The following is a 24,593-nucleotide window of genomic DNA, read 5'->3' on the forward strand; positions in this document are numbered from 1 at the left end:
GCCACCCTGAGCCTTCCTTTATCTACATTCTGCAGCTGCTGCCTCTGTCTGGTCTCTGGTGTTTGTTTATTAAAAACTCCCAGACTCTAGAGACTCAGCTGGGGAAGGTAATTTTTTCATCAGCTCAAGAGCTGAGAAGCACCATTGTTCACTATAGCCATTGTTCCTTTTATCACCTGGCTTCAATGATAAAGCCAGCTGGTTCCCCAGGGTAGGATCTTCAGTTCCTAGCGAATGGCAAAGAACTACCTGAAGCCTGGCTCTTTCAACTGTACTTTTACTTGCAGTATTTTTAACATTGATGGCAAGTGGCTGACTCCTTTGGATCTTTGGCAGATTTGCTCTGAAACTTTTTGAAAGTGCGTGACTTCAAATAGCCAGCATCCCGGCAGGAGCGATGCCTCATCAGGAAGCTGTACAAGATGTCACGACTGCCTGGTCGTACAGGCAGTGCCGGCCTGGCTGAAGGAACATTCACAGGTCAGTGGAAAACTGGTGCCTAGAGTTAATGTAAGGTCTTTAATTAGCTTCTCGGCTTTTACAGTGACAAAGAAGACAGCTCACCAGCTGACCCACAGCAAGACTGAAAGGTCTCTGCCATGTACTGATTCACACTTAGTTCAGTTAAAAAAAAAAAAAAAGAAGAAGAAGAAAAGAAGAAAATCAGCTGGCACTGACTTGACTTAATTAATATCTATATTTTGGACACAAAATCAAATATTTACATTCTGGACTGATTTCTTTTGCTTTGCAATGGGTGAGGCTTACTAATCACGTTCCTGAAGCATATGAAGCCCTGTGCTCAAGGAGACTTTCAACAACTGTGGCTTGTTCCTTTGCCAGCCTCAGTTCCCCAGGTGAGCATGGGCAGCCTTCCCGGGTGCCCGCCCCAGCCCACAAACTCTCGGCAGCTCTCTGTCCTCTTGCTTCTCTGCACTGCCCGCACCAGGTACCCGCAAAGGGCTCCCTTTCCACTTTCTCCAAGACCCAGATTTGTACTGTTTTAAAGTAACTGTGTTCTTAGAAGCCTTTTCCAAAACTGGACATAACCATTCTACTCGCAGGATGTCTGCCTTGTTTTCTATATTTCTCTAGGGGGAACCTCTAACTTTTTACCAACTATCTCAGTTAGTTGTGAGTAGTCATCATCCTTCCAACTAGTCTGATTCTGAGGACAAGGCTACTAGTTTAAGGGGTACCTGAATCTCAGAGAGGAGGTGACGCGGTCCTAGGTCCATGAAAGTTGCTTAATAAAAATGAGTTAAATGAAGGAATGAGTGAGCAAATGAATTGGTTGCAGTGCTGGTCTTTCAAAAACAAAAAAAGATTTTCTGGTTAGTTGGTCAAAAATTCCTTTCCTTGTCATCCTTTTTGTTTAAGACTAGACTCCTTTTGTACTTCAGATGTGCTATAGTTTGTCTTTCTTTCCAGAAAAATAAAATTCTCAATAGATAAGTGACTTAAGAAATGTGACTAAAGACCATGGCTAGTCTTTTCAGCTCTCAGAACAAGAAAATATCAGAGGAATTGTTCTAAATAAGCTATTTTCTCTTATTTGGAATACAATAAGCTTAACAAAGAGCTCTCATGGCTACCGTACTTTAGCACAGAGCAGTAAACTGGTGTGCTCCTCTCCCTAAAACTATAGCAGTGCTTTTTTCCAATACAAAAATGAGGATTCTAATCTGCTCCCAACCCCTAGAAATTTACAGTTAATATACAGGATCACTTAGGATGGGTCCAGGACCAAAAAGCAGTTCTTCAACTGCATACCAGTGTCGACCTCCAGTTGGCAAATGCTTGACAAAGGCAATTCCCAGGGCGCCGGGGAGGCCGTCTCGTGAATGGTGGCATGTGCATTTGGACAGGAGAGAAGGAGAGAGGGATGCTGAGTTGCCATAGTAACATTATGGGAGGGAAGTGAAATTGCATGGGGTTAGTAGTTGTTTTTTTTTTTTTTTTTTTTTTTTTCCCCAATTCCCCTGATTTTTAAAGTGCTAACATAATGAACAAGTATTCCCTTGGGGAGAATTCTGAAGCAAAGCCAACTGGCTGGTCCAGATCTCATATTTCATCGCAGTGACAGTAATCTTATTACTGAGGTGGGAAACTGTACTTTACTGGCTGGACAAAATGCTCTGTTGTGTTAGCCTAAGAGCAAAACCTTGCAATTCGAAGGTCAAAAAGGCTTTCTTTCAGCTCCTGTTTTGCTGAAAAGCTTGGAACAGGACATTAAGGTATCACACCTAAGAATACTGCACCCAGATTACGTTATTAACAAGCTGAATTTGCTCAAAGCCAATACTGAAATGATACAAATTCATGGCTTGGGAAATACTTTCAAACACAGACATTTATTTTGACTTGTATTCTGTAGGCTTTCTTTCCTTCCCTCTAAGCAAAAAAAATAAATAAATAAAATCTCACTCTAGAGAAGGAAATCAAGCAGCTCTTTTCCTATATCATGGATATAAAACAGGATGTGATACTTAATTGAAAACTGAAAACAATGAAACAAAAAGCAGGTTCTACTCAGGGAGGGGAGAGTTATAATACAGTTAAAGTAAAAGGGCAGCAATTACAGTCCAACCGTAAAGCTATTCTCATGTCTGTATTTTTTTTTACCAGAAATTCTGACTGTATCCTCATTTTGCATGTGGCTGGCAGTTGTAGATTTGGCCTAGGAGGGAGTACATTTTTTGAAACCCCCCTGTTGTTATAGGCACATTATATTTGTGATCTTACTGAATCCTTAATACTCATGAGAAAGGCATTGGAAGTTCCCTTGATAAATGAGAAAGCTGCTCCAGAGGATGAATGTACCTACTCGAGGTCACATGCAACCAAACGGCTGGAATCAGAATCTATACTTAGGCTTTCCTCTATCTATGGGATTAGATTCCTTCTACTATAAAACAATCTCCTTTTAAGATCTAGAATTCATTTCTACCATTTATGCATAGGAAAGAAAAATATCTCTTTCTAATTCCCTTCCTTCCTGTCCCTGTCATACATCCTGTATATTTAAAATTAAACGAAAACAGGGCAAAATCCTTCTGTTGTTCTCTCTGCTTAGAAAGCCACAGCCTTCTGAGCCTAGAACACACCCTCAGGCTATTTGTTGTGTTCTTTGGGTTTTTCTTGTCCCTCTTGTTTTGTCTTCTTGGGGTTGAGAATGATTTAGGATTCTAATCACTGAATCATCACATATATCATTGGCTAGCTCCTCCTTTGGCTTTTTAACTACATCTTTTCTCTTTTTTCTTCTCTTAGTGGTTGCCCTAGGCATTACAATATGTATCCTTAATTTAAGTCTAAATAGCATTGTGTTATTAATCATGTATCATATACTAATATTATATATGATATATGGTATTAATATATAATTTCACATATAAAATGAAATTCTGCAATATTACAATTCCATTTATACTATTAGCTTTCCCTTTTGTGCTATAAATGTTGGATTTTTTAAAAAAATGTTTTATTTATTTATTCATGAAAGACACAGAGAAGCAAAGACAAAACCAGAGGGAGCCAGAGGCTCCCTTGTGGGGAGCCCGATGCAGAACTTGATCCAGGACCCCGGGATCATGATCAGAGCTGAAGGCAGATGTTCAACCACTGAGCCACCCAGGTGCCCCTAAAAATCAGATATTACAAACCTCAGAATAGATTGATAGTTTTCTTTAATCAAATTTTAAAGAATTACTAAAAAGAAAAAAATGTTCTGTATATTGATCTGCTTATGTATTGTCTGTAACTTTTCTCTTCTTTTTTAGATCCACATTTCTTTTTTTAATAAAATTTTTAAAAAAGATTTTGTTTATTCATGAGAGATGCAGAGACAAGCAGAGACATAGACAGAGGGAGAAACAGGCTCCTTGCAGGGAGCCTGATGTGGGACTTGATCCCGAGACGGGATCATACCTTGAGCCAAAGGCAGAAGCTCAACCACTGAGCCACCCAGGCATTCCTAGATCCCCATTTGCATATGGTATCACTTCCCTTCAGAATTAAGAACTTCCTTTAATATTTCTTTTAGCGTGAGTTTGAGGATAACATGTTATCTGAATTTTTGCTTATCTGAAACTGAATTTTGCTCTTATTATGAATTTATGTTCATTGGATATAAATTCTAGATTAACAGATATTTTTCATTTAGTACCAATGTTCCATTGCCTTCTGGCCTCCAGTGTTTGTTTGTTTCTTCTTCCTCATCTTTTTTTTTTTTTTAAGATTTTATTTATTTGAGAGAGAGAGAGAGAGAGCAAGAGACCAAGAGCAGGGAGAGGGGTAGAGGGAGAAGCACACTCCCAAAATGGGGCTTAATCCCAGGACCTGGGGATCATGACCTGAACAGCAGGCAGATGCTTAACCGATTGAGCCACCCAGGTGCCCCTGGCCTTCAGTGTTTCTGGATAAGAAGTTAAATCACAGTCTCATCATTGTTTTTCCATTTATAATGCATCTTCTTCTCTGTTTGCCTATACATTTTTTTCTCTATCTTTGACATTTAGCAGCTTCACTATCATGTGCCTCTATGTGGTTTTCTTTGCATTTATCCTCCATGGGATATGCTGTTTCCTGAGTCCAGGGGTTGTAGTTTGCGACTGAATTTTGAAATACATACATCTTTTTTACTCCATTCCCTTGCTCTCTGCTTCTTGGACTGCGTTGTATTTAGTCAGCTTGCTAATATTCCAGATGTTGCTGACATGGTGTGAACTTGATTTTTAATCCTTTTTGTTTTCTGTCCTTCATTTTGGATGATTTTTATAACTTGTGCTCAAGTTCACCAATTCTTTCTCTTTTTGTATTTAATCTGTTCTTTATCCCATCCAGTGAATTTTTAAAAAAAAAATTAGATATGTTTTTTAGTTCTAAGATTTCTATATTTTTAGATTATTTTTCCTGAAATTCATTTTTTCTTTTTTGCCTTACTCATTATATCTGTCTTTTCCTTCAGATATTGAATATATTTATCATAGTTATTTTAAATTCTATTAATTCCAACATCTGAGTCACCTATGGGTCTGTTTTTATTACCTAACTTTTCCTTTGACTGCAAGTTGGATTTTTTTCTTCTCATGTATATTACTAATTTTAAGTTATATGTTAAATTTAAGTTAAGTATTAGATATTGTGAATAATATGCTATAAAGACTCTGATCTTTTTTTTTAATTTTTTTTTAATTTTTATTTTTTTATTTATGATAGTCATAGAGAGAGAAAGAGAGAGAGGCAGAGACATAGGCAGAGAGAGAAGCAGGCTCCATGCACCGGGAGCCCGATGTGGGATTCGATCCCGGGTCTCCAGGATCGCGCCCTGGGCCAAAGGCAGGCACCAAACCGCTGCGCCACCCAGGGATCCCTAAAGACTCTGATCTTATAGGGACTTGATTTTAGGGTTTCAATGGCAGTTCAGTTTTGGCCTTATTCCAAGAGTAATCCCTTTAGTCCTGGGACACAGTCATAACTTCTAAGATATAGTCCTTATAGAGTTAATAAAGAGCCAAAGATGTTTACCAAGCTTCCCTGATGTGGTGATTATCTTCCTTGCAGCAGGCACTGCTGAACTTTCCCCTTAGCTTTCAATTTTTTAACTGTTATTTCCCTCTGGCCTCCTTGATGTTTCAATCCCCCCAAAATATATAGTTCAGGGCTCAGCCAAGGACTGTGGGGAGTTTATATGTTTGTTTCAGCACTCCCTTTGTGGTTCCCTCCTTTCAGTGATTCCTCCCTGAATATCCAGCCACTCTTACAGCCCCAAACTTGATCCTCTGACCTCAAGACAATAAAATTGAGACTTACTCCATGAATTGTATCACAGTATCTGGCATATAAACATAGATTTCATCCTGTATTGTTTAGTTCTTTCAAAAGTTGAATTCACTCCAATTTATGCCAAGTTTTGATTACTGAGCTACCTAGGCATCCCCCTTCAAAGTGATTTTCATGTTTTGAAAACTAAGGGCATTTCATGATTAGTTTTATTTTTTTTAATATTAAGATTTAATATTTTTAGAGAAGCTTAAGGCTCATAGCAAAGTTTGGGGAAAGGTGCCATTACCCTTCTTTGAATCCAAATAGATACTTTCAACTAGCTTTTAATATTTGTGACATAAAAATAAAAAAAATTACTCTATTTTTGAATGCCATAAATATTTTAAAATTTGTCTTGACTGATGTAGAAACACAGAGTATTTTGCATAATTTCAAATGCTCTCATCAACATGTCTATGTTAGGACTCTAGGGAGGAAGTATTGTATTAGAATTTTCTCTTTGATAGAAACTATTTTATGACCATAAAATGTCTAATATTTTCTTTAAGGATTTATTTTTAGGCAGAGCAAGACACTTCTGGAAATAAAATAAAATAAAACATCAGGTATGCTTGAGTGGCTCAGTGGTTAGGCATCTGCCTTTGGCTTAGGGTGTCATCCTGGAGTCCCGGGATCGAGTCCCACATCGGGCTCCCTGCATGGAGCCTGCTTCTCCCTCTGCCTATGTCTCTGCCTCTCTCTCTCTCTCTTTCTCTGTTTCTTATGAATAAATAAATAAAATCTATAACAACAACAAAAAAAGAAAGCAAAAGTCAATACCAATATTTCTTTCTTCTTTGTATTTAACCTGTGAAATAGAACCGGTTGCATTTCTGGGAAAGGCCAGGCTAAAATTACAGGGCATCCAAGTGTCTCCTGACACCTTCCCAGAATAGTAAGAATTTAACAACTGACAGATTCAAGGTATTCTGAAACCTTTTATCTACTTGCACACAAATATCTCTTCATGCTCATAAATCAATTGGAAGCTATTAACTTCAGGGAACAAACTTATATTACCAAAGTATCAGTATAAAGTCAAGAAAATTAAGACCTTTTGGCAAATTAACACTAAGGAGAGTATCTTTTATTTCTATATATTCAGCAAAAGATGCCAGGATGTGTGCTAAGTGCTACAGATACCAAGATGAATGTGTGCATCTGAGTGCCTACGTGGAGCCTTGGATGTGATGTGGTAGTAATGGGACTGTATGAGGATCCGGGCAGTGGCACCTGTCAGGAAAACAGGAAGCTGGGAGAGGCATGATTAGAGCAGCATTCTGGGAATCAGAGCACTAGTATTACCGACTCTACCTGGAACTCCTCCATCTTTTATGAAGCACTAAATACAAGCACAGCTGCCTTTACTACTGGGTAGAGAAGGTTGGTGAAAAGAGAGAACTCAGAAGATGCTACAAAGCCTTAAAATGGTTCTGATTTGGGTCCATATTGAGCCTTGGATTTGGCTGTGAATTGATGCAAAGGAAAAGGAAAATGATGAGATACCATCCATTGCAAAGTATCTTCTTGCAAGAATACATGCTAGCTTTACAGAAAGCTAGAGTTAAATGGAAAAACATACAAACCAGCAGGCTACCACAAGTAGCTATTCTTTGCAAAGCATTTTAGTCTATAAATAAAGCCATTAAAATCTGTTGAAAAAGAATGAACAAATTTCAAAAATTATTTTAAAATTAGGATCTGCATATAGACCAGCCTGGAAAAATTTGTCTTGATATATGTTTATGACTCAGCACATTTGCCACCATTATTACAGAGATACTTAACATACTTACTCTTGTCTATTTTGCAGGAGAATAAGATAACAAGCCAGTTGGCATTAGTAAGCATTGAGAGGCTGAGAAAATACAAAAAGCTTTCTTTAAATGAACTAATAGAAAAAGGAACACAGGCTGTGTGGTTCATCAGATCCTTGCTAAAAGCTTTCAGGAACATTCATGTATAAGTTTCTTCCCCAGGATTCCCCAACTTTACTGAAATAAAATTGACATGCAACATTGTGTAGGTTTAGGTTATTCCCTGTCATGATCTGGTGTGTGTGTGTGTATGTGTGTGTGTGTGTGTGTGTAGTGAAATATTTACCATGATAAGGTTACTTAACACATTCTTCACCTCACATCAATTCTGAATATACAATACAGGACTGTTAGCTATAGTCACTGAGATGAACCTTAGATACCTGAATAAATACACTTTATAACTGGCAGTCTGTACCCTCTGACAAACATATCCCCATTTCCCCCACATCTCAGTGCCTGGTAGCCCCGTTTCCATTGTTTCTATGGGTGAGATGTTTTTAGATTCCTCATATAAGTGATAACATGCATATTTGTCTTTCTCCATCTGACTTATTTTACCTCTTATAACACACTCAGGATCCACTTATGTTGTTGCAAGTGGCAGGATTTCCTTTTATGTTTATGGCTGAATAATATTCCACACACTGGAAATGCAGTTTAAATGCTATATTAAAGCTTTATCAATTAATCAACAAAACTCTAATGACTTTTTTGGTATAAAACCATTGGGTGCTTTTTCTATAATATTTTTTCATTAAAAACTCCAATCTCTGTTCTCTAGGGGCCCCTGCTTTTTTGTCTAGTTTTTCCCCCCTCCTGACCCTTACAACTCTCCAGATTTGGGGGCAGTGTCATGAAGTCAATTTGCTAAGTCCTAATAAGTTTCTCTTCTCCTTCTGGGACTCAGCGATGATAGGCTGCTTTGATGGAATGGTGCCTTTTTAGTCCTGCAAGTTTTCTTCATTCCTTTTCATTCTTTTGTCTTTTGCTTCTCTGACTGGATAATTCCAAAGGCTCTTGGTTCTGCTTGGTCTGGTCTGCTGCTGGAGCTCTCTACTGAGGTCTTTGTTCCCATCCCTGTCTTCTTTAGCTCCAAATACATGCTTGGTTCTCTTTTTATATTTTCTTCTCTTTGTTGAACTTTTCATTTCGTTCTTGTATATTTTTTCCTAACTTCATTAAATTGTTTCACTATGTTTTCTTGTAGCCCTCTGAGCATCATTAGGACAATTATTTTGAATCCTCTGTCAGGCAGTTCCTATGTCTCCATTTCTTTGAGGTCAGTTACTGTAAGTTTACTGGGTTTCTCTGCCGGTGTCATGTTGCCCTGATTCTTCAGGATTCCTGTAGCCATGCATATAGATGTCTGCACATTTAAAGAAGCAATCACCTCTTCCAGACTTTATGAGTTGACTTCGATATGGAAAGACCATGAGCTGTGCATGGGGATGTGCTGGAGTGTGCTGTCCTGCCAGGTCCAGTGGTATAGTGTACCAAATCAGGGGTGTGTGGTCATTCTGATCCCAGGAGTATATGATGTCTCATTGGCTCAGGCCACTGGGGTCCACAACATTGATAACTGTGTGGTTCTTGGTGAGCACTGTGGGGAGTCCACAGTGGCTATAGGGGTTGTTGGAGTCCTCAGCAGCACCCCCAGGGCCATTGGCTAGAGACTTAGGCAGGCAGTGGTGGTGGCTGGAGCTAGTGCTGCACACACAGCCATAGGGGCCTTTTGCAGGTCTGTGTAGTGGTGGGGGCTGATTTCATGCATGCACATAGTAGTGGGGTCAGGGGCAGTTGTCAAGGCCTGGCCAATTGCAGGAGTACTGGCCGCTATGGGGACCACAGCTGTCTATGCATTGTACTGTGGCTACGAGGCCTCACCATGGTGGACACACTGCAGCAGAGGTTGGTGTGAGGAGTCAGGTGAGGGGCAAGCAGGTTCAGAGCTTGAAGGACCAGCCGCAGGTGAGCCGAGTATTGTAGGCCAGTGATAGGAGACAGGGTCAGCTCTGGCCCTCAGATAACTGTGGGGGCCCTGCTATTAGTGAGGGCTCCTGTGGCTGTGGGGTCTCCCCGGGGGTGTGTGCCTACCCTTGGAGGCTGGTAATGAGGGTCTGGTTGGGGCATATAGGTGCACAGCTAGAAGGTTATCTGCCCATGTGCCACAGTGGTGAAGGCCAGTGGCTGGAGCAGAGCCAAACCCAGACCCAGAGACCCTGAGGAAGGCCTGGCTAGCTGGCATGCACTTCTGTGGCTGTGGGATCTGCACTAGGTGCGTGGGCAGCAGTGAAGGCCAGTGATGAGGGTTGGGCCAGAGGTGTGCCAGTGCACGCTGGGAGGGGGTAGCCCCAAGTGTGAAAATGGCAATGGGAGTCAGCACAAGGGTCTTGTACTTGTGTAGCCATAAAGGCCTGGGCTGGCTGCTGCTGTGGATCCTTGGCTCTAGATCCTTGGCAGGGGGTAGAGTAGGTGAGGGTGGGGTATGGGCAGGGAGCAGGGAAGGAAGGACTCAGGAGTCTGGGAATGTGAATATCTGTGAGGCAAAACCCTGTGAAATCTGCAGGTGGCCCACAGTGGCTGTGCCGGCCATGGCCATCGGTGGTGGTTACTTCTTGGTGGCAAGAAAGATGCTCCGGTCTTCCTGGAAGCAGGTCACTGGGAGCCACAGTCATTCCTGCTGCGTGGCTGATACTGGTAGCACCGACTTTCCTTTGTTCCTTCCTATCTCTATTCATCTCAGCCTTGCCAGTCTCTGGGTGGGGTAAAACTGATGTCCTCTATGCGGTATCCTAAGGCTAGGGAAGCCGGCCACTCACCCTGTCCCTTCCCTGGTGAGGGACACTCTTTCAGGCTACAGAGTTGCCAGGCTGGCATCAGATGATGCAGGCAGAATGAAGCTGGCCTTCCTTCCCTTCACACACAGCTACTCTCAGGTTTGTTTGTTTGTTTGTTTTTTTTTTCCCCTCACTGTGTCACTGAAGATTCATAAGTGGACTCCTAAGCTCTCTGCTTTTCTTTTCTTTTCTTTTCTTTTCTTTTTTTTTTAAAGACAGTGATTTTTATTTTTTATTTATGATAGGCACACAGTGAGAGAGAGAGAGAGAGAGAGAGGCAGAGACACAGGCAGAGGGAGAAGCAGGCTCCATGCACTGGGAGCCCGACGTGGGATTCGATCCTGGGACTCCAGGATCGCGCCCTGGGCCAAAGGCAGGCGCTAAACCGCTGCGCCACCCAGGGATCCCGCTCTCTGCTTTTCTTTGTGGATAGCTGCCTAACAGTTGATCTCTGTGGGGGGATGGAGGCTCAGGTCTCTTTCTTTACCCTCTTGGTAATGTCAACCTGACTTATATAACCACCTTGAGTTTTACAGTAACTAGTTTTTTTAAAGTTACAATATCCAGTGCTTCTTCTAAATGAGAAGGCCCAGTAAAATCATCTGCAACAATTCCCCATCCGTGAGGGGACACAAACTAAGACTCAGGAGGGTGAGTTGCCTAAGGTCACAATTTTATTTGCAAGTTGCTCTTAAGACTCAAGATCAGGCCACTGAAGTAAAATAATATTCACTCTCATTTGCTTTTCCAGCTGCCAAGATCTTGCTCAGATCCTGCTGACCTACTCGGATCATAATTCAAATTCACTTGCCTATATAAAAGGCCTCTAAGAGTCTGCTTTGAACCTGAGCCCTTCATTAGGTCAGCCACACATGGGCAGGAGCAGAGCAAGCAAACCAGGTCCCTTGGAGTGCTGGCCCCTGATGGGAAATCCAGGATGTTTTCCTGTGTCTACACATGGAGGATTGGATTCAACAGGGTAGACTTGATGCAACAAGGTAACCACAGCAGTAATCAGTACCTGCCAGGAGGTGGATGGGTAGATGACAATATGTATTTCCCCACAAGCTACTGGACTGAGTAGTAAAACTTGTATTTATGAACAATTTTGTTTTCTGTTTTTAGGCTTGTCCCCAGGCGCTCTGACATTTCAGCTGCTCCCTCCCTCTCACCCACCCACCAGATCACTATTCGGTCATTTCAGCCAGAGAGAAGGGAAGCTTTGATGAGAAGGACACAACATAGTTTACATATTTGGGGTATGTACTCTGCTATAGTCTGCCAGGAATTCAGTCTGTGACCCACTAATATCCCACCCTCACCCCACTCCATACAGGGCACTAACGGAAGCAGGACAGGCTTCTCTGTTCTCTGTTTCTGTCTCCATCATGTTCACACGCCATTTACACGGCACAGGAGAAAAGAAAATCTCTGTGAAAATGGAATGGACGGGAGCAGCCTGGGTGGCTCAGCGGTTTAGCGACGCCCTTAGACCAGGGTGTGATCTTGGAGACCCAGGATCGAGTCCCATGTCGGGCTTCCTGCACGGAGCCTGCTTCTCCCTCTATGGAGCCTGCTTCTCCCTCTGCCTGTGTCTCTGCTTCTCTCTCTCTTTCTCTGTGTCTCTCATGAATGAATGAATGAATGAATGAATGAATGAATGAATAAATAAATAAATAAATAAATAAATAAATAAAAATATTTTTAAAAATTGAATGGACAGTAAAAAGGAGTCTGCATCTTATTCAAAATTAGATAGCCTTTCAGAACAGGGAGGCAAAGTGGCGGAGAAACCAAGTTTCATCCTGCAGTTGCATAGGACACAAAGTTGCAGACTACATTATTTCATATCTCTCATACTTTTATCCAGAAGAGGTTTTTTTTAAAAAATTTTTATTTAATTATTTGAGAGAGAGAGAGAGAGCGAGCAAGAGCATACAAGTTGGGGGAGGGGCAGAGGGAGAAGCAGACTCCCTGTTGAGCAGGGAGTCAGATGTGGGGCTTGACAAAGGAGCCCCTCCAGAAGAGTTTTTATGTTTTAATTCTGGTGCCACTATATGCCCCATAAACATGGACCTGAGTTCCTCATATACCCTTTCCTCCTCTCACTGTATCAAATACAGCAAGTAAGTGATACTTGATGCAAGATGATCAAAAAGGAATTTTTGATTGATGATTTTATAGAGAGAGGGAGAAATAAGGTAGTTCCCAATCCACATACCCACTAAAACCCCAGCTGGATATCCAGGTATATCCCTTCTGGCTCCTCTTTCCTGCTGGGCTCTAGTATTCCTCATTTTTCTTCATAAAAATTCTCCCTACCCACAAATGATCCTTTCTCTCTACATGGTAATCAAGTGGCATAAGCATAGATTCTGCTTCATTCCTTACAATCTCTTTAAATAGCCTACATTAGTGGAAGACCTCTGCCATTTAAAGTGATAGCCCTACCATACTGGTTATGGCTTCATACTAAATAATGCAAAGCCAATTTGAAAAGAGCTGTATTCAATTTACTTGTTCAGGCAGACAGTCCCCTAGGGGTCAAACTACGTCTTTCTTCCCTTCTTTTCTCTAGGAAGCTTATTTCTTTTAAGGTACAGACACAGATTTTAGATTTATTAGTTATCAGGAAAAGGCAGCCTGGATCTCCTGCTAAGTGCTGACAGCTGGGCTGTCTTCAGGCCCAAGTATAGATGACAAACTGTCCATTGACTTCATGAAGGTAGGGATCGTGTCGTGCCGTCTTGCTCCATCATCTCACTGTGTCTGCCCCACAATAGGCATACTCAATAATCATTTATTGATTGGGTCAATAAATGCAGTGAGCAGTAAATGAAGTAGTAAACCAAGGAACTATAGGAATCAAATTCAGGTTACCAGGCCAGTTTTAGGAGTATGGAGATCAGGATTCCTGCAGAGGAATTCCTGCAGAGGAAGCACAGGACCGTGGGGACTACGATGATAAGACAGGGAAAATGACCCAAAACCCCGAGATAGGGGGTTGTGTATAGGGAGGTCACCTTTTCATTAGCCTCACTCTTGCTCACACCTTATAACAAACACATGAAATATTGAAAAAGATAATTCCTTGGTTAGAAGTTTAATGCTAATTGGACCTCTGAGTTATACCAGCAATGGCTGGGACTTCTGGCCGACTCTATGTCAACACAGTTCACAAACATTAGCTTGATTAAGGGGGCTGTTAATTTTCTTTATTTTCAGATAGAGAAATTACATGCAGATGATTTGACAGCATATCGGAGTCAACTGGCTAAGGTCAGCATCTGGGATTCGAACTTGCTTCTTAGACTGTTCTTTCCTCTACCCACAATGCATCTCACTGAATCAAGCAACATGCTAAATGCCTTAGCCAAACAGATTTGTGTTTGTTTGTCTTTTTTTTTAATTTCCAAACTGCGGTAAAAAAACCACACAATATAAAATTTACTCCCTCAACCATTTTTAAGTATACATTTCAGTAGCATTAACTGTATTCACATGGTTATGCAACATCTCTAGAAATTTTTCATCTTGTAAAATTGAAACTCTATACCTGTTAACCAACACTCTCCATTTCTCTGTTCCCAAAGCCCCCAGCAAGAACCATTCTACTTCTGTTTCTGTGACTTTGACTACTCTAGATACCTCATAGGAGTGGAATCATTTAGTACTGTATTTTTTGACTGGCATTCACTCAGGATAACGTCCTTAAGATTCGTTTATGCTGTAGAATTGACAGGATTTTCTTCCTTTTTAAGGCTGAATAATATTCCATTGTATGTATATGTTACATTTTCTTTATCCATCCATTGATGGACATTTGGGTTGCTTCCACCTCTTGGGTATTGTGAATAATGCTGCAATTGAACACGAGTGGGCAAATACTGCTTCAAGATACTGCTTTCAATACTTTTGGGCAAATATCCGGTAGTGGAACTGCTGGATGGTTTTATCTTTTGCTTTTTGAAGGACCTCCATATGGTTTTGCATAGTAATTGCACCATTTTACATTTCTACCAGCAGTGTGCAAAAGTAGATAGGTTTGTTTTTAAATAGAATAACTGTCAGTTTTAATATCAAACTGACCAAACAGCCTAGCCTGTAGTGTCAAGCAGTGATTAAATTCTTAAAAATGTCACTCAACTAAAACTCTAAACCGTAGGCCTTAGTTTTTATGATTAAAGCCATACACCATTTAAACATGCATGACAGAATTATAAATATGGATCAACATCCCATTTTAGGGCAAATAAATTTAGCAGTCATTTTCACAGAGACGACGACAAATGAAGTAAAAACAAAGGCAGTGAGTGTTGAGCCAGCGTGAAGGTCTCGGGGGAAGAATTGTTACTTGCTGAAAATAAGTATAAGCATGTACAGGGATTGCACTCTTACCCTCGTTTTGGCATCGATTTTAGCTCCTCGGTCAAGCAATAGTTTTACCATGTTGGCATTTCCTCTTTTTGATGCAACATGTAAAGGTGTGATGTCATTCTGTGGAGGAACAGGAAGAAGAAGAGTTTGGTATCTTCAGTTCAACCCAAACATCACTTCCTCAACTTCCCCCAACTTTTCTCCCTTTTTAAAAATTATCATTGTGAGCAGAATGCTTCCCAACGTTTCTGACAGTAACTTTACTCAGGGGATCCCCCCTAAAAAGGGATAAATTTTAAGGAACATACTCTGTGGGGTTGAGCCTAACTTTATTTCATTTGACTGAGGTGACTGATAGGTGAGATGGCATTTTTTTCCCCTCTAAAATCCTGCACCATTAAGTCAATGTATTGTCCCATGAACTCTGATGCCCATCAGCTGGTGAGTGGTTGACTGAGTGGCTGATGATGGCTAGGACTCGGTGAGAGGAGTATCGTGTTCCGCAGAGCCATCTCTGGGTTCATTTGAGCACAAGATACCCAGGGAAGACAACAGCAACTCATGGTGGGAAATTGGTCAGGAACAAAGTCACAGGACTTCCATGCATGTGGGGCTTTTAGAATGTGTTCACAGGCATTTATTAACAATGTTACAGTTCTCTGTTTTCACATTTTTAAATTCCTGTTGAGGAATATACATATTGTTAGAACAATCTAAAATTCCAGTTGTGACCTTTCAATACCACAGGTCTTTCCTCCAAGCATCTTATAGGTGCTAAGGTTGTTTCCAGACTGTCAGGGCAATGTGTGCATATAGTGAGAACATTATCTATTTTGGCTCCTCACTCCTATGTAGTGGCAATATGGACTTACAGTCCATTGTTCCCATAAGTCAATTATATGATGTATGACCTAGGCTCATACAGGGTTATGTTCTTGTCATTTGGTAGCAGCTACAATATCATGGCTCCCAGGGACTGACTCTGCTCAGGTGTTAGGCTCTGTGCTCAACTCTTTACTATCTCATTTAATTCTCACAATCCTCACAATGCCACAAACAATCTGACCTATAATATCCATTTTACTGATGCACAAAGAGCTGGCAAAACCAGGATTCAAATTAAAATAAAACTCAGGGATCCCTGGGTGGCGCAGCGGTTTGGCGCCTGCCTTTGGCCCAGGGCGCGATCCTGGAGACCCGGGATCGAATCCCACGTCGGGCTCCCGGTGCATGGAGCCTGCTTCTCCCTCTGCCTATGTCTGCCTCTCTCTTTCTCATGAATGAATAAATAAAATCTTTAAAAAAAAAAAAATAAATAAATAAATAAATAAATAAAATAAAATAAAATAAAACTCAAACTTAGGTTTTGAGAGAAAGGCACGAGCTTCATGTACTCCTCACTCTGGTTCAATACTTATCAACCTTTTGGTGATATTATTTCTTCTATGCTCCCTGCTATTTTGCCTTTTTTTTTTTTTTTTTGTATGCAGAAGTTTAAGAGGAGGAAGAGAAAAACCCAGGCATCATAGTATTTCACCCACAAATACTGCAATTTACTCTAACAAATAAGGATTTTTTAAAACAAGTAATCAGAATACCATTATCATATTTAACAAACTAAAAATAATTCCTTCATAACACCAAGACTTAGTCAGTGTTCAAATGCTCCCATTATGTCCAGTTAGCTTAGAAGTATTGTTCAAATTAGAAAAGCCACATCTGCATTAGTTAGAAATGTCTCTTAAGTCTCTGAATCTTCAAAGGTGCCTGGCTCTGTTTTCTTTTTGCCCTATTTATTTATTTATTGAAAAAAGCTGAGTATTGTGTAGACTATTCTCACTTCCAGATTTAGTTGCTTTCATCCTCATGGAGTGTTGTTGAACATTCTTTTGCCTTGTATTTTCTATAAACTTTCCCAAATATTATAAACTATAATGCTCCTAGCAGTACATTCTCCTAGCTGAAAAACTCTTACCCTCTTTATTCTTAGGTGCCAAAGTATCAACTGATACATAAAATGAAGGATGAAGAAAGAGATCTCAAGAAACCAAATTTGCTTCAGTAATGCTGGTGGGGAGTACACAGGATGAGTACCATTGCTCTAGACCAGGGTAGACAAACTTCTTCTGCATAGGGCTAAATAGCAAATATTTTCAGCTTGCAAGCCATACAAGGTCAATGGCAACTATTCAGTTCTGCCATTGTAGTGCTAAAACAGTCATATAAAATACGTAAAGAAATGGGAGTGTTTGCGTTCCAAAATTTTATTTACAAAAACAGATGGTGGGCCAGATTTGACCTAGAAACAGTAGTTTGCTGACCCTGCTCTAGATCTACCAGCTATGGCTGAAGGTTTCAACTATGGGTAACAGTTCATGAAAGAGGGAGTAGAGCTATATGCTGTGCATTACATATGCTGTGGTCTCCTTTAGTGTGGACTATTTTTGGCATGAATGAAAGCTGGCAAAAGAAAACAAAACTCCTGGTGACTCTAATTGTATAGTTTGTGCCCATTGTCCAAGTGCAAGTGTGAGTCACTCCAGTGACCAAGCAGAATACTGGATGAATACTAGACCTGAGATGGCAGGTAGAAGAGCAGGTTAGGTCTATAGGAAACATGGTCTAACAGGAAGCTTACTGAGCCCAGAGCAGGAGATGGCACAAAGGTCTCATCTCTTTCCAGCAGGAGTCAGGGCTTCCATGTGATTTCCCTTTAAAACTGTGCCCTTGCCTGGTTGAGAAGGACTTAATTAACCTCCATTACAAGTAGGCTAATTTTAGTGAGAGGAAGACTCTACTTCTAATTTTGCTCTCTTCCATATTCATGGACTCTTTCATACGGTGATGCATAGATGTCAAAAGGGTGCCTTGGAGTTCTAACTTGCACATTTTTCTACACCTCTCTGACCCTGGAGGAATACTTTATATTTCTGCAGCACTTAAAAAGGGCTTACATTTACATAATTTCATTTTATCTTCACCACACTCTTTTGAAATAAATCATTCATCCTATTTGACAGATAAACTATGGAATGGAACTGGTCAGTAATTTGTATGTTAAAAGACAGTGAATTAGAAGCAGAATCAGGATGAGAATTCGGTTTTCTAGACCCTTGGCAGTGGTATTTTTCAGTAACAGAAACAACTATTGCTTTTCCTGTCAAATGGAGCTTCAGAATGATATATATACCTCTGCATTCCTGAATCTGGTAGTGACTGCTTCTGTCAATTAGGAACAAATCAAAATGAAAGTGGTACCTCTAGACCACTCAATGTGGTTCATCAGTTAACCAATACAAATGTTTTATGTCCTTCTATGCATAAGACCTGCTGTATTAAGTGACCAACAAAATTATGGAATCCCAACAGATCAAAAGAGCCCAATGATATTAGAGATGAAAATGCATGTTTAAGAGAACCCTCTTTTGCTGCTCACAGAATGTATTCTAGGATGCGATTTGGCGGTATATATGAAAAGCCGCAAAGCTAAAACCACAGACATAAGGCAGAGATTGACAGCCATAGTGACAGGGTGGGAATGATAAGAAAGAATGTAAACTCAGCTAACTCTTGGCTACAATGGCTTAATCTTCCACATTTATAGCCTGATAGGCAAGGGATGCCCATTTTCAGACAAAGATACTATTTACCTGGAATCTCTCCAGTAGAACAGTGAGCTACAGGCATCAAAAGTCAGGGAATTTCACCAAATATATGGGATTTCAGTCAAACAGAAATCCTTGGTAAGAAAAACCACAATCTGGGGTCCCTGGGTGGCGCAGCGGTTTGGCGCCTGCCTTTGGCCCAGGGCACGATCCTGGAGACCCCGGATCGAATCCCACATCGGGCTCCCGGTGCATGGAGCCTGCTTCTCCCTCTGCCTATGTCTCTGCCTCTCTCTCTCTCTGACTATCATAAATAAATAAAAATTTTAAAAAATTAAAAAAAAAAAGAAAAACCACAATCTAGGAAACAAAGACTTCCTTTGATGGGCTCATCACTAGACTTCACACAACTGAGAAAGGCATCAGTGAACTTAGAGATACATCAGTATAAGTGATGCAAACGCAAAGGGGGAAAAAGGAGTAGAAAAGAAAGAACAGAGTCTCATGGCTGGGGGACAGTACAAAGCAAATGACTAGGAGTTGCATAAGGAGAAGAGAGAAGATGGGGTAGGAGAAATACCTGGAGAGACAATGTTCAAGAATTATCTCAAGATAATGAGATGTACGAGACCATATATCCCGGAAGCTCGGAGAACACCAAGCAAGATAAACTATAAACAGACAGACATGTCAGTCCAATTGCTGAAAATAAAAGATAAAGGAAAAATCATAACGGTCACCAGAGGGGAGAAGCATAAATTTCATATAGAGAACAAGGACAATAATTACAGCCTCAGATATTATGCAATGCTGAAAACAAAGTGGCATCTTCAAATACTGAAAACACCTGTCACCTGAGACTTCTATACCCAGTAAAAGTACCTTTAAAAAATTGAGGAGAAATAAAGACTTTTTAAGATTAACAAAAGCTGAGAGACTCCATTACCATCAGACCCATAATATAAGAAAATATTAAAGGAGGTTCTTCAGGGAGTGGGAATATGATACCAGACAGAAGCTTAGACCCACATAGAAACACAAAAATGACAAAAATGAAGGCAAATGTAAAAGATAACTGATTGTCTAAAGCTGAAACAGTGAGAGTGAATTGAGGGCTTTACAACATATGCAAAAGTAAAATGCACACCACCCACACATAGATGGAAAAGTTAGAATGATCCTCATGTTAGGTTCTCACACAATGTGTAAAGTGACATAAATTTGAAGGTAGACTGTGATAAACAACATACAAACTAGGATATATTATTAAGTAAAAATATGCTCTTACATTTGTGCATAAGTATATGTATACAAACGTTCTAAAAAAGCTATAGAGATATGGACTCTAATGCTAATAATCTCTCAGTACTGAGATTATAGATAATTTTTTGCTCCTTTATGCTTTCCTAAATAATTTCTGCTATGTGCATTTGCATAACATACAGTGAAAAATGGTTGCATTTCTTTTTTATCATTACCTAATTTGTAGCCCATCATCACCATCTCTGTCTTGGCTCGTACTATTTGCGTTTCCCACTTTGATAGCCACGGAGAGGTTTTAGCTACTCGTCAACTTTCCTTATATTTGAACTTTGAGGGAACCTCTTAAGCCTGGAGGTATCCTGAAGGTACATATTTATTATTAATGTTTCCCCATCGACATAGAAAATTAAGTACGGCTAGAGTTAAAGCTCTACATATTCCTTCCAAGAAGAAACCTGAATTAAAACTTGGATAAAAACAAATTCAACCTAGAGTTTTGAAGCTGACCTGAATTTAGTGCAAACAAGACTAAATACTACTCTAATTTTGTATAAAGTAGCTTATTAGTGGAATTTTTTTCTTGTACCAAAGATACAGCATTCAATATAATAGAATACATTAGCGTTTTGGAAAATTTTGTTCTGTAACTGATGAGGATGTCTGATTCAGTCTAATCACCTATTTTATAGATAAGGAGGAGGTCAGGGAGGTTAAGTGGTTGCTGGGACTCACAGAGCTAGAGGATCTGCCGTGACCCCTGGGATTCCCGATCCCCAGACACTGCCCTTTCTATCTCACTGAGCTCTTTGGGCTTATTTAAAATCACTATTTTCAGGGCACCTGAGTGGCTCAGTCAGTTAAACATCTGCCTTCGGTTCAGGTCATGATCTCAGGGGTCCTGGGATGGAGCCCCAGGGCCTTGGGCTCTGTGCTCAGCAGGGAGTCTGCCCCTCTACTCCACCCCTCCTCTGCCCATGCTGTATCTCAAATAAATAAATAAATAAAATCTTTTAAAAAAAATCATTATTTTCATCTCTAGCACAATAGCATCTTATTTCACTGAACTTTTCCATTAAACTATTCAATGTAATAATTATTCACCCTAAAAAACTGCGTAAGTCTGATTAGCCAGTGCATTCCTTTCTCTGGCATTTACTTTTCCTCAAGGCTTTATGAAAGATGGTGCATAGAGACAAAAACCAATCACATCACATATGTTTTATAAAGAAAAATAAAGGAAATTTGCTGTAAAATACTTAATGAAGACATGAACAGGATTTGGGTAAATATTCCAAATTTTGACTGAAGAAAAATGACAGTACTCAGCAGGTTTAATTCTCTCAGATTTCTCAGCCAATAACCTAATGGATCACTACTGTATCCCCTCTGTGTTCCCCTATGGTGTGACTGCTAGCCTTTTCTTTCCAGTCATTCATGTTCTTCTATGCTCATCTCCTTTTATCTTGATTTTTCAGTAAGACGTCTCACCTACAGCCTATTCTTCTTGAAGATAGCAACCACTAGTTAAGGAGTAAAAATCTCAATTCCGAAGAACAGGTTTGCCTTCCACTTTTCGGGGAAAGGAAAGCAAAATCAGCCAGAACAGGTCAGTTGTCCCAGAACTCCTGCAAATTCCATATAGTCCACATCCTCACAGGTATTCCATATCATCTATCTCATTTAGCCCACACTCCAAGTCTAGAAACAGGTACTAATTTTTCCCTCTATTTTACCGATGAGGAAACTAGAACTACAACAAAAAATCAATATTTTGCCCAAAGTCACAAAGCTGCCATAATTTGTCTGCCCCAAAATTTATGTTTTCAGTAGCCTAGATCATGCTGTTCCTGAACTTTTTTTTTTTTTTTTTTTTTTTTTTTTTTTTTTTTTTTTATGATAGTCACACAGAGAGAGCTAGAGAGAGAGAGGCAGAGACACATCAGTGGGAGAAGCAGGCTCCATGCACTGGGAGCCCGATGTGGGATTCGATTCCGGGTCTCCAGGATCGCGCCCTGGGCCAAAAGCAGGCGCCAAACCGCTGTGCCACCCAGGGATCCCCTGTTCCTGAACTTCTAAACAGCACAAATACACAACCAATCCTTACTATTAGAGCATTCCTGTGCAAGCAGATCCAGAGAACAGTGTGGTCATATTCTATAGCAATGAAGAGCTAATACTCTACAGCCAGACCGTTCAGTTTCAAATCCCAGGTTGCCTCATACTAGCTGCCTAACCTTAGATGAGTTTATTTACTTTCTCTGGACCACAGTTCTTATCTGTAAAATGAGGCAAATAATAGTATTCATGTTACAGACCTGTCATGAGGATTAAATGAGTCAATAAGGGTAGTCTTAAGAATGTTTCCTGGCATATAGTAAACATTATACAGTATTAGCTATTACTATTCTTTTTATTATTTCTCATGTGGACATTTAAAAATGGATGATGTGACCACATCTCACAAAGACGTTATTATAAGAGAGTTTGGTTAGAAAAGACCCGAAGTAATGTGTTAACTCTAAGAAGGTACAAAGGGGGTAGTTCTTAGGATGGAAACAATGTTCCAGAAGTATCTACTCAGCACAGCTCAGCCCATGAATACCTCAGATGGAGTCTGGGGTAAGTTGTGGTGGAGAGAAAAAGAAGAAGGGGCAGACTGGTGGCTTGTAGAACATGATACACATGACAAAATGTAATATAAACATGGAAAGCCATACTTTTTTTATTTTTTTAATTGACTTCCAGGGACGTGGAAGAAACAACTACCTGTCTTGGGAAATGGTGGAATTGCTGGCTTATTTCTTTCTTCTCAGCTGTTTCTGAAAAAGCTGGGCCAATTCCCTTTGAAACTGTCACCAAAGCCAGATTTGTTCTGTAAATTCCTAAAGTGAAATCAGGGCCACTTCCTACCTTACTTGGGATAAATAGAAGACTTTTCATTCCATTTAAATATATAAAGGGCAGTTGACTTCTGATCCCCTGTACCCTCCTCTTCCTCTGTCTTTTTTTAAAAACATCTAGGAGGTTATCACTAGTAGAAGAGTAGATGTGATAGCAAGCAAATCTTTCAGGTAGTGAAAAATTAAACAATATCACGATTTCACTTTAGTTCCTTGATATGGTCCCAATTGAATACAAATTCTAAACTAATTAAATGTTAAATTGAAAGGGAAATGGGTATCTTCTGGTAGTTCTTATACTTATTCCTACTATGGTTTTAAAAGTTTGTCAAAGTGGCAAAACAAGATATCTGAAAATGAAGTTTTCGATGTGTTAATGACTTGCATTTAAAATACACACTTTTCAAAATCTGTATGTGTTTTCTTTCTAGTCCCTTTTTCACTATCCCTAATATAAGAAGAAAAATGGTTAGTAAAATAAATTCAGAGTGGGCACTGTGAAGATATTTAAGCAAGGACTACTGGCATCCTTGTCCACCTCATAGATATTTATCTTTTGAAAAGTCTTATAGCCTCTGAGAGGAGGACTGAAGGAGGTCAGAATATGCCACCCCACAATATGCCACGTAGGCATTCACTCTGTTTGGAGCTTTCTGTCTGAGAGCAAAGCACAGATTTCCCTTTGGGAAGGTATTTCCCTCTCTCAAGCCAAGAATAAGACACCTCTTAATCTCTCATTGGTGGAGAAAGCACAACTGGGATCCGCAGAACTGACCAACCCTTAACTTCCATTAGTTTCCCTACCCATACATTTACCTTTCCCAAACTTACCACCTCTAGACACCCAAATTCCCAGCATTTGACTTCACACCCTCCGCAAATACATTACCCTTTGTTAAAAAGGCTATATAAGCCCCTCGGCTCTAACTAACTGCCTCCTTGGGCCTTCACTTCTTTTCTATGAATGTCTTTGTATGCATCATAAGCCTTTTTCCTGCTTATTCATCTTTTTTAAATTTGCAACACCCAGGAATTAAACCTAGAGGTAGAGGAACAAGTTTTTTCTTCTACCACAAAGTCATATCTGCCAATCTCCAAACAATAAATGTCTGGTAAGAAATATTTTACAGTTATATAGATTTTGATACAACGTAGAAAAAACATGGAATTGAATTCCTGTTCACTTTCATTTCCTCGAGAGTGTAAGAACGTGTTCTTTTTCTGCCGATTTTTATTGTTTTCCATTGCGAGTCTTCTCTGATTGTTTATTTTTATAACAGGCTTATTGAGATATAATTTACATATGATAAAATTGGCCATTCTAAAGTGTACGATTCAGTGGTTTTTAGTATATTCACAAAATTGTGCAACCATCATCAGTATCTATTTAGAGCAGCTCTTCATCCCCCAAAGAAACCCCATCCCATTAAGCAGTTACTTCCCATTCTTCTGTCCATCCCTCAGCCCCTGGCAATCACTAGTCTACTTTCTGTCTCTATACATTTGCCCATTCTAGATAGTTCATAGACACAGAACCATATGATATATGGCCTTTTGTGTCCGTCTTTTTTCACTTAGCATAATGTTTTCAAGGTTCATCTCTGTTGAATTATGTACCAATCCCTCATCTCTTTTCTTGAGGATGCCTGATTTTTTAATATCTTAAAGAAATCCATAAATATATGCAAACAAATAATGCTTTCTGTGATAAAGATTTGAGATTTCAAGGATATATCAGGAAAATTTCAAACAATGGAATATAAGATAATTCTCCAGCTTTCACAGTCTGACACATGGTAGGATTTTTCTAAAAAAAAAAATCAAACTTAGATGGTCTATGATTAATAATAAAAATATAAAATAAGCTCAAACTTTCTTCATACTAGAGCAACCCTTATTAAGATGACTACCATTGTTAGTAAAAGTCCATTTTCTTCATGGAGCTTTAATGAAATGAAATAGGTC

General features: G+C 39.9%; 1 protein-coding gene across 14 annotated transcripts in view; it reads right to left on the reverse strand.

Annotated features, from left to right (window-relative positions):
* ANK3 (ankyrin 3) overlaps positions 1–24,593 on the reverse strand; it is a 662,261-nt gene that overhangs the window by 166,053 nt on the left and 471,615 nt on the right. For all 14 annotated transcript variants that reach the window (XM_072823184.1, XM_072823191.1, XM_072823187.1 and 11 more), the window contains one exon: positions 14,882–14,980. In XM_072823184.1, coding sequence (XP_072679285.1) covers positions 14,882–14,980 — 99 coding nt within the window. The remainder of the gene's footprint in view (positions 1–14,881; positions 14,981–24,593) is intronic.

Source organism: Canis lupus, chromosome 4, assembly GCF_048164855.1.
Source record: "Canis lupus baileyi chromosome 4, mCanLup2.hap1, whole genome shotgun sequence".
Classification (NCBI taxonomy): domain Eukaryota; kingdom Metazoa; phylum Chordata; class Mammalia; order Carnivora; family Canidae; genus Canis; species Canis lupus.